We start from the raw sequence: 11,246 nt of genomic DNA, 5'->3' as shown, positions 1-11,246 counted from the left end.
TTAACCTGGATGATTTAGGTGAACCCTAAATTAAAAGCATGTGCATGTTTTTAATTGGGAGACTGAGGGAAAACTGACACAGGTGGAATAGAACGCCAGGTGAAGATGGAGGAGAGACTGACTTGCAGATGTCTGCTACATTCCAGGGAAACCAGCAGTCATCAGAAGATGAAAGAACTGCGCTTAACCAAGCACCCTCAGAGGGAGTGCGGCTCTTGCCAATGTCTTGACTCTGGCCCACATGCATTACTGTTGCACTGTAGATTCACAGAACACTAACAGAACAAGTTGCTTTCATTTTGAGACAACAGTTTTATTTTGTTGGTAATTTGTTACGTAAAAGGAAACTAATACAAGGCCCTTACAATTCATGTAGTCTAACAGTTTCCATTCCATTCTAGGAGCAATTTGTTTTTCCTTGCAATCTCTCTGCACTTTCACATCTACACTTACTGTGCTTATCTGGACACCATCTTCCCTGATTTGAGAAATTTTTATTTCTAAAATTTGATAAACATTAGTACTTTTGGACTGGCACAATACATTAAAAGTAAGGAGAAAATAGATTGAATCACATTTTAATATATGTAATGTCCATAAATCATAACATTTAGTGACTAGTTTAAAGACACAAAATAATTGTCATACCTGGACTCAACAGAAACTACTTCATTCTTTTCACAACAAGTACAAAGTGTCACAAACTAAAATTTTCTGATATATACATTATACACTTATAAATTCTTATCCAGCCAATTAATATACATATCTTTTATCCTAAGACCTACATGTAAATAAAGTGGTGCTGTCATGTATGATAAAGCCCCATGGATTCCATCCTCAATATGCTCATGAACTACTTGAACTCCAACATTTCGAAGTCTTGAAACATACATAAGTCCATCATCTCTGAGGATATCATATTGACAGGTAAGGATGTAAGTCAGTGGCAAATTCTGTAACTGGGAATCATTAGCCAACAAAGGTGATGCTCTGTTATCCATAAGTGCTGGAAATGAGTAAGTGGATCTTCCAAGAACTGGTTCAGTGTAAACATGGTCCTTTCTGAACTTCTCAGGAAGAAGAGTGCTCCAGTTAACAAACTTAAACAGATGTCTGGATTCCAGAGGCATGTGTTGATTTTTTCTCATTGCCTGAGGAAGTGCTTCATCCTTGGTGAAATATAAACTCACAAGTTTTATGGTTATGTCCCTTGTCAGAACTATACCATGCTCATTTTCTCGATGAGATGGCAAATAAGTATCGATCATCTGTAAGCCAGGGTACAGTAATGCTTGTATTTTGATTTTATTTTTTATTTCAGGATCATTCTTCATCTGAAAAACATATGATACATTTGCAAGGCAAAAGTTTCCAAAACAGCTGAAGAAGTTTAAAAGTTTTAAGCAGTCATGAGCCAACTCTAAATAATTGACTGTTATGGCTTGTATCTACATGTCCCCCCAAAACCCTCATATGTTCATAGGTGGGGATTTTCAGAGGTGGTTGTATCCAGTGTGTGTGGATATGGATTAAGGGGGTGTGATATCTGGACTGGTCCCCTAACTCAATTAGCACAGTTCTGTGTGTGGTTGAGTGGATTCACCAAAGAGGGAAGCCCCAAACTGGGTCTGGTGGCACCAACCAAAGACTTGTAGCCCGGATGGAATATAAGGAAACAGAAAGAGGCTGCTGGGTTTTCCTGCGTCTCATGCCAGGGACTATTCCTCCTCTGCCAGGCGCCTCTGTCATGTCCCCCTGCCTTGGGTCCAGCCAACCATGGACGGGAACCTCTACAAACTTTGAGCTAAAATAAACCTTTCCTCCTTTGCTCTGTCAATGTTGGGTATTTTATCCCATAAATGAGAAAGTAAACTAAGACACTGAGGTTGCAAATCATACTTATTTCCACAACATTTGTATCATTCACTGACATGAAAAAGTGTCAAGCCACTTAAACATAAAAGGTTTAAAAATATTTGTTGAGTATGTGAGAAACAAGTGTGAGAATAAGAAAGTAGAATAAAGATATAGAGAGACCGAGAAAAGTAAAGTAGGTGAGAGATACATACAAAGACCTCATCAAAATCAGCAGTGATACATGCAATAGTACATTTTAAGTACAATATGTCTACAGGAAATTGACAATATGTATAAATTTATAAAAGTTCTTCTTGAGTGAAAGCAACCAAATAACTGGAAGAAATAAACTCCTGAATAATATTTTATTTAAAAACTTCAAATTTTTGAATAGTAGAAAGGTTTAAAAGTATTTGAAAATAATATTTTCTTGGCCATTAGGCACGCATTCCCAATACCACCATGTTATGGTTTATCTCTATATGTTCCTGTAAAGCCTCATGGGCTCATAGGTGGGGTTTTTTAGATGTCATTGGATCATGAGGGCATGACACTCACCAGTGGATTTGTCCACTTACGAGTGTATAGCTAAATGTGTTGTTGGGAGGTAAGTCCTGGTCAGAGGATGTGGATCACTGGTGGTGCAGCCCAGAAAGTTGTATCTGCCCCTCTTCTCCCTGGTTCTCTCTCTCTCCTCCCTGCTGCCATGCCATGCCTCCTTGGTCATGACCAACTGCCTTTGCCTTTCCTTGGAGCTAGCTGAAACTATGAACCTGAAACCTGTATAAATGTGAGCCAAAATACATCTTTCTTCTTTAGAATTGTGGGTGTCGAGTATTGCGTCTCAGCAAGGAGAAAGTAACTAAAACACATACATTTTCAGAAAAATTCCAATACAAAGGTACATGAACAATTTGGGTGTGAGGGGTATCATCAGGACCACATTTTCTGAAAGAATGGTGAAGCTTTCGTTAAAGCAAAGGAAGAGAATTATCCAAAAAATAGTTAATGTTCACAAAATTTGATATGCAAGGCAAAAAATGTGGATTCTGATAAAGACTTCCTCTCTCAAGAGAGAAATGAAGGATATTTCTAAGGCTTCACTTAGAGAAACTCAAATTACTCATCCACCAACAGTGTCGCAGCTTGTGTCTGGCCACTGCAATAATGACACTTGGAAAAGTGAAAATACTTGCACTGATTCAACTGAAAAGCTCAGGACCAGAAAATGTACCCCTAAATCAACCTCCCACCATAGTGGCTGGCTGAGCACAGAGTGGAGACTAATCCAAAATTCAAAAGTGCCACAGAAAAAGAAATGGTTTCAGACCACTTCTGCAGTGCACTCCCACAATGCTAAATGTCGCTGAGTTTAAAATGAAAATGAGCCAAGATAAAATTTCCTGACAGAAACATCTCCAGGTCCCAAGTTACTACCTAGTGTCCTTAGGTAGATGATTCACTCATCCAATAAGATTATTGTCACTGTTCCTCAATCACTTCACCCTCAGTCTCACAAATCAAAGGGAAACAAACATGCCATGTACGCAGAAAGAGCAAGAAGAACCCAGCAATAGCATTGCCTAATCTTAACCTTTTTTCCTCTGAAATGTCAGTAACATTGTTTTTCACACAGATGTGTCATTATTTTTCCCCACTCTATTTCCCTAGTACGTATTTGTTGATTGAGCCTTTAGTGTTTGTTTTCCTCTCCAGGTAAAAGCTGTGAAGCTCGGGCCAAAGTCAATCCCCTTCTATTGAAACAGCATCCACTGCTTAGGTTCTTAAACTGTGACTGACAAGGAAGGTTTATCCTAGTGTTAGGAACTATGTAATTAACCTAATGTGAATCTTTTTGGATATTTTCTACACATTTAATATATATTCATAACTATTTATGTGTGATTATATATGTAAAAGTTTGATCAAAGGAAACTGTCTTTCTCTGAACTCCAAAGCTTTTTACTTCTTTCAAAGTGTCACTTCCCCTTATAAAAATATACAATAGATCTTTCTCCTTGATTTTAATGCCACAAACATTGGTATGCTGTTTAAACTATTTTTCCCTTTAGTGTGACTATCATAATAGAATACTTAATGTAGTATGAAATAATGTAGAAATGAATGAATCATTATCAGTTTTTAGTTTATAATTTTTAATAAGGCACTATCCTTGTAACTTCAGATAATTGGATGTAAAAAGCAGAAATAACTACATGGTAAATAGATCCTAAAAGTAACATTGAGTTATTGAACTATCTATAATTTATATCTTCCCTCCCAGATCCACTTAGGCTCAAAGGTCACTAGCAACAGGAATATAAAGGTCCAAACAAACACAGATAACCACAACCAGCCCTGAATGTACTATTCTATAAAAATGAATATGGATGCATATTTATTCCTCTTTTTATGGGCAACTGAAATGTTTTAGGGTGTACAAGGTTCATGACATCACCTCAAGACATTATTAAATATAGCAAAATTCAAAGAAAGTAACAAGTTCAAAAAAGCTGAGAGAATGTAATCAACTCTGAAAGTATCCCTATCCATAAAAGTGTTTTTTACATTTTTTGTATGACATAGACTTTTGAGTAGATCAATAATTAAAAGATTATGGAAGATTATTAACAAAGTTCATCCATATCTTTAATTATTTTTATTAACATTGTTTTAATGAGAACACAAATGATATGCATTTGCATATACCATATATACTTAATTGGCATTAATCCTAAACAGGATATTTACATACAAATTCTCCCATATAAGTTATTCACTCTGCCTTACTTTATTAAGCCACTGAGTTTGAGTAATTATTCAATTTATGGGCTATGATTCCGACATTATTGTCACCAAGAGAGTAGCTTATTAACACCATGGTGATGGCCGATCTCCAAGTTGCATGGCTGAGAATGAAATTCTTGAAACATTTCTGTGCCATGCTAAAAAGCTAGGAGCGAATGTGGGCCAAACCCGTTTTCACTTCTGCAGAAAATGTGTTTGTTCTCCAAGGGCCGAGAGAGCAGTTACAGGGAGGCTGGCAGCAAAGCCTGTGAATGGATGTGCTGTGAGCTCATAGCCTGTCCGGAGGGGGGTGGCTCATTCCACAACTCAGTTACTCTATGACCTACTATTGTTGGCATAAAGACCATTCCAGGCAATCTGAAGCGCTGATGAATCCGCTTCCTTGCACAGGTCGTGCTGCCACCGTGCTCAAGGACACTGCATTTTCTTAGAGGACGATGGACACCCCTGCCAAAGAGCGACACTGCAGTTCCTGCACTGAACCCCTCAATGCCCACTGTCTTCAGCCTAGTCACTGGCTCACAAGGACTCTACCACCTAGCTGCCTGGTTCGGGTGTGCACTATTCAACAGTCCTCGGTGTCCACACCAATCACTCACTGTTGGTCACCCCCAGAAGGATGGATGTATGCGAATTAGCAAGTTGCTATCTGAGGAATTTGTATATGCTAGTGACGAGTCTTGTTCACCCCTCAGCATTTCTGTTGTTTTACACAGCTTCACAGCAACTGTGATTGATATCCTCACCAATTCCCTTTCCCCTCAGTACCACCAATAGCACAGACACAATTCCACTAATACACAGAGAGTCCATGAATATCTGGGTAAACCATGGGTCCCCAAGAATAAATTCCAAGGACAGGCCTTCTGGTTTTATCCTAGGACGCAGGTCCAACCATGCTGGAGCGAGAATTCCCACATAAGAGAACTTTGAAGTGCTCTAGCTGACCAATGAGCTGTGCTGCTATTAGCTTCATTCTGTCCTTTCCTGCTTCCTCAAAAATCTCATTTTCACCAGGCATGGTGGCACACACCTGTAATTGCAGCACTGGGGAGGCTGAGGCAGGAGGATTGCAGTGAATTGGAGACCAGCGTGGGCTATATAAGTGAACTCAAGGACAGCATGCACTGCATACTGAGATCCTGCTTTGAAATTAATTAATTAATCAATTAATTAATTTAAATTGCTCACTTCCTACTTGTCTCCAAGTAAGCTGGAACAAGAACACAGAGTGTAACAGTCAACAGTCCCAGAAGTAGCACCCAGCTAAGGTCAGCACTGCTCACTCTCTCATGTCTATGTCATGCTGACTGTGACCTGAAGTACACAGTTTAATCTCATAAAACCTACTGATATCTACAACTGATATAACAATAAATAAAATATCTTTTGTGACTTTTATGGGAATTGAAGTATTTACAGTACAGCCCTGGGTGTACGATCAGCACACAGTAAGGTTTTACTTAAACCATCATTGAAAGAAATGTAAAAGTAACACGGTGCCCTATCACTGGCACAATTCAAGAAAAAATCTCTTGATCCACCAGCACGTAAACCACAGGAAACACTGGTTCAGCTCCATTTTATTTCGGATATGGAGGTGGTTTCTGTACAACTGTCTTAATAACCTACGTGTAAGCTACAGTCACAGCTCAGACCTCAGAAGCCCTCTGAAAAAAATCCCAAACCCATGTAAATTATTTGACAGTAGGGGATTGCTATCATACACGCTTCTTCACCATTTTAAAAACTTGCTCAATTTACGGTGTCTCCTACTTCTCTGCTATTTTCATCTCAAGTATTTCCCTTGACTAAGTGATAATCGACTACTTTCATTTTCATTCTCAAACACAGACCAATTCCCAGAGGCTCCCTTGGCTCAGAACCTATCCACTGTTGAAAAATCATAATTGTTAATATTGAGTCAGCATTTTCCATAAGTGGAAGTCCAATCAGTATATTATACTTAGTTTCCTTTTGCATACATTATAAAGCCACGTTCCTACTCATGCTATTAACTCTTCTTTATTCATAACTCTCCAAACTGAAAGAGGTCCCAGTCCTTTCAGTTCCATCTCTGTTTTACTTCACAAATCTGCCCACCTTTCCTCAATTCTGCTATTGCCAACCTATTTCAGAATATTGTACTTATTGCTTAAAAATGGACTTATTTTTAAGGCTCCATTTTCTACAGTGTCCCACATTCTAAAATTTCTTCTCCATTGATAAGAGCAGGGTTTTAATTCAAATGTGATTGAAGCTCTTCAATAACCTCACAAAAACCTTACACTCAGGTAACAGAAACAACAAAGACAACACCACTCAGGTAACAAAAACAACAACGCCCTTCCCTAACTTAACCCAGCTAAACTCACAATTTCTTCTTTCACCACACTTTCCTGTTTTTATATGATGTGTCATTGATAGGTTTCTGTCTTTTCTTTGGATCACAATTCATGGGAAAAAAGAACAGTGATTATCTAAACAGGGAGGGGACAAAATGAATTCATTCACACCCATCTCAAGCAAATAAAAACCAACTATACCTGTTCTAAAAATGAGTAATCAGTTACTCCTGGTCCAGAGGTATGCAGCGCCAGTGTCCTTATTTATTTTCTAAAGTTTCTGCACAGAGATAATTGAGGAGAGCCTGAGAGACTGTATTCTGTATGCAAAGAGCCTAGTTAAAGAAAGTTGCTAATCAAAGAAAATAGGTTAAAGAGAGGTAGCAAAAGCAAACACTGAAATATTCTGAAGAATGAAAGAAGACAGGAGGGAGATAAATGCGATGCAAGGGGTTTGGAAAAAAGAGTTTATTCAAAAATATATTGTGCCAGATTCTATTAGACATGAGTCTAGAATAGTCAGGCATATGCAAAGGTAACAAATATTTACAAACTGCTCTATCTGATAAGCATAGCGATAAATTGGAATAAGTTTGCATGAATCAGTTTCTGGAATTTATGCACCATCCATATGTATATGGATTTTGAGCGCAACAGTGTCTTGTTGGGAGATATAAATTTGAGATCCTTCAGCAGATAAATTAGACCTGAAACCACTAGATCAAGAATGCAGCAGGGACAATAACAGAATACACTGAGAAATACCTGATTTAATGGAGTGTACAGGGAAGAAACTGGTGTCACCTAAAATTGGATAGAAAAGAGGTAGGAGTAGAACAAAGAAAGAGTGCTATTGCACACATTAGAAGAAGGACATCTTTTAAGGTAAAAGTCAGCAATAGTTATAAATGATGAAAATAAGTTATATAAAATCAAAATGTCTTTAGATAAAGAAGAGAATGTCGTTGACAAATTTAATCACAGCAAGTTCAGAGGATGGCCAGAGCAAACTATAAAGACTAAAGGGAGCAGAGAAGAGGGAGCACAATTTAACCTAACTGAAGTTAGGTGTGGAAAGAAGGCTGACAGGATAAAACACAGATAAGGACGCCTTGGTATGGTTATATAAAATGATATTTTGAAGGTATTAGAAAAGAAGGAAAACTTCTAGAGAAAGATCCCCGAGAGCTGAGATTACCCAAATATCCAGCAGGGACCTAGGGAGGACTTGGGATCATAAAAGGAACAAAAGACAAGAGTATAAACATGAACATATTCAGAGGGTTTTTACTTGATACTAGGCCTGTTGGTTTCTTGATTTGGGAACTAATACAGCCTGGTGGCCATTTGTCTATTACCTTTACTTTAAAAAATAAATTTATGAATCAACTTTAATCTTAAACTAGGATTCTCTAGAAGGAGAAAGAAAAATCAAGATATGTGAGGTAAAGAGGGGAAAAACTGGCTACTTGATGAAAATACTTCATTAAAATCACCCTCAACATAGTCATGGGCCACTTTGAAACTAAAATTCCATAGCATTGAAAAAGATATAATTCTTTTATTTGAGTGATGCTAAGGGTAGAAGTTAGTGACAAATTAATTACTTGTTGTCACCAACAGTGAAGAAAAAATAAAAACAACTACCCAAATCTTAAAACATAAAACAATGCTCATTAAATTTCTGATGTCAGTCTTACTGGTTTGAAAACCATATATAGTTTCAAATTGCATAAATTAAAAAGATGTTTAAGTTACTCACACTTTAAGAAGTCTTGAATTTATGAATCTTATTAAGATGCCTTTTGCCCTGAGGTGAAGATATATATCCCAAGATAAGTTGGATAGACACTTTCACAGGAAGGAGATGCAAGACTCAGACACATATTTCTGTTTCCAATGAATTTCAGGTGGTATGTATAGCAATGAGGTATTATGACTACAGAGACAAACAAAAATGCAACAAACTACCATATGTACTAAGGATCATCACCTCACATCTAAGCGTGTTTCATGCCAACTGTGTATTTTTAAATCAAATCAGTATTTATCATTTCTGATTGATATGTGTGCTTAAAACAATATAGGAAACAATATTTTTAGTTTGAAAGTGTCAAATATGCAAGATCATAAAATATGGTGTAGATAAACTATAGAAACACTATTGAAAATTATGAACAATTGTAAGTTATGATTTATATGTAAAGCTGTCCTCCCATATTATAAAAAGTGATCCAAATTAGTTATGGTATATTCAGAAAGGCCATATAGAGATATCACATGTTGTTATAGACAGCTAAGCAAGGTAGAAATATTATAGGCAGTCAGACAGTGCTGGGCCCTCTCTGATGGTAGGGAGTCAGGGCAAAGATGAAACCTCATCACAACTGTGGCTGGAGGTGCATCTGTTGGAGGCCAGGCCTCAAGATAAAGATGGAATGACCAGGCCTGAGATAAGTTATAACACCTGGTCTAATGAAGTCTAGATAGGCATCAGTCACCTCAGTGGGTGACCAAGACCCTCAGACTCATCACTTCCTAAAAAGTTCTTTGTTCTCTCCATACACAATTACATGACTCATTTCCCAATTGGATCATTATTTACCTAAACAGCTATACTTGCAACCTTATTGTTTGTTCATAGCTCTAATCCACTTTGTACCCACATGGTTTATGCTCTATGAAACTTGTGGGGTCCTGGGCAACTCACCTTCAGATCCCCTCCTGCCTATCAGTACATTTCCTCCTCAATGAATATTCCTACTCTTAACCTTTGTTGTTCCTAGAGCTCATTCTTCAGGTTTAGAAAACATAAACTCAGAGTTTCAAACATCTAGCAGGCTGAGCGTTATAGTATTTCCCTTACAGAGGTCTTCATATCATTGCTATATCATTATCATATCAGCCTTTTAAAATTGCCTATACTATATCAAAATACACACTTTTTAAAGATTTAATAATTAATCAAAATTACAAAAGAAATCCCTTTATTTTCTGAAATTAAGAATGTACCTATGAGCCTAAGTAAAAAAGAAATACACAGATTGTCTTAAAATAAAATATGGTTATAAGATTGGACTTAAAGATGATGACTGAATTAAAGAAATATTTGTTCCTTTCAATTAAAGATTAAGGAAAATTTCTTTAACTATAGTAATTATGTAGATCATTGTTATTATATAAAGCAACACTAGTGATACCAGTATACATTCTGCGGTGTGCAAGAAAATCTTACAATCATTTGCAAAAGGTATCTATTCCCTTATAATAACAGGAATGTAAGTGACAAATGCAGAAAGCCCAAAAGGAAAATTGTAGGAATGTCTACATGTCTTCATAATCCATATGAGAGTCTTTTCCTAATGGGAATTCTTCCTTTTCTTTCTCTCTTTCTTTCTTTCTTTCTTTCTTTCTTTCTTTCTTTCTTTCTTTCTTTCTTTCTTTCTTTCTTTCTTTCTTCTTTCATTCTTTCATTCTTTCCTTCATTTGCTGGGGATCAAGCCCAGGGCCTATGAATTGAGCTACATTTCAAACCTCTTTTTTTTTTTTTTTTTTTTTCTGTTTTCTGTTTTGACAAAAGGTCTCTTTAAGTAGCCCAGGAGGGGCCATGTCCCTGCATCAGACCCTCACTGGGACCCAAATGATGCATCTCAGTTACAACACTTGCAGAGTTTCTGAGAGGCTCCCTTGCAAGTTTAAAAGAGAGTAACTAATATGGAAAAGATATCAGAAATGCTCCAAAAACTGATGGAAGTGCTAGCCAATTTTATGAGAGGCTCTGTGAGGCATTCTAGCAATACACTCCATTTAATCCTGAGGCTGCTGAGAATCAGCAGAGGGTAAATGCAGCCTTTGTGGGACAGACTGAAGGAGACATCAGACAAAAACTACAGAAACTAGAGTGTTTTGCCAGCATAAATGTGACTTGGCTTTTACAGGTGGCCGGCAAGGTGCACATTAATGATGACCAGGAGGCCAAACAGGAAGCTTATCAGAGGTTCAGAAAGAAAGTGGGTCTGTTGTCAGTGGGGTTCATAGAGAGGAAAACAGAAATTGTAAAAGGGTAAGGACACAGACATGGTTGAGGGAGGGGCCAAAGTAGACAAGAACCTGAGAACTGGTCAAGACTATGTAGGGATCAGTGTGCACAATGTAAAAAGAAAGGACAAGAGAAAAATAAATGCCCATAAAATGTTGGAGAAGATGATGAAAATTATAGAATCAGGAGACCAC

General features: G+C 37.4%; 1 protein-coding gene across 1 annotated transcript in view; it reads right to left on the bottom strand.

The window, feature by feature from the left end:
- Positions 1-292: 292 nt before the first annotated feature.
- Positions 293-11,246, bottom strand: part of Aadacl2 (arylacetamide deacetylase-like 2) — a 29,242-nt gene continuing 18,288 nt past the window's right edge. Inside the window, exon 5 of the mRNA XM_013518580.1 lies at positions 293-1,337. Coding sequence (XP_013374034.1) covers positions 735-1,337 — 603 coding nt within the window. The 3' untranslated portion in view covers positions 293-734. The remainder of the gene's footprint in view (positions 1,338-11,246) is intronic.

The sequence above is a fragment of the Chinchilla lanigera genome, unplaced genomic scaffold (genome assembly GCF_000276665.1).
Source record: "Chinchilla lanigera isolate Chin_1 unplaced genomic scaffold, ChiLan1.0 scaffold00047, whole genome shotgun sequence".
Taxonomy (NCBI): Eukaryota; Metazoa; Chordata; class Mammalia; order Rodentia; family Chinchillidae; genus Chinchilla; species Chinchilla lanigera.
Note: the sequence above shows the minus strand (reverse complement) of the source record. Positions and strands in the feature narration are given on the sequence as shown.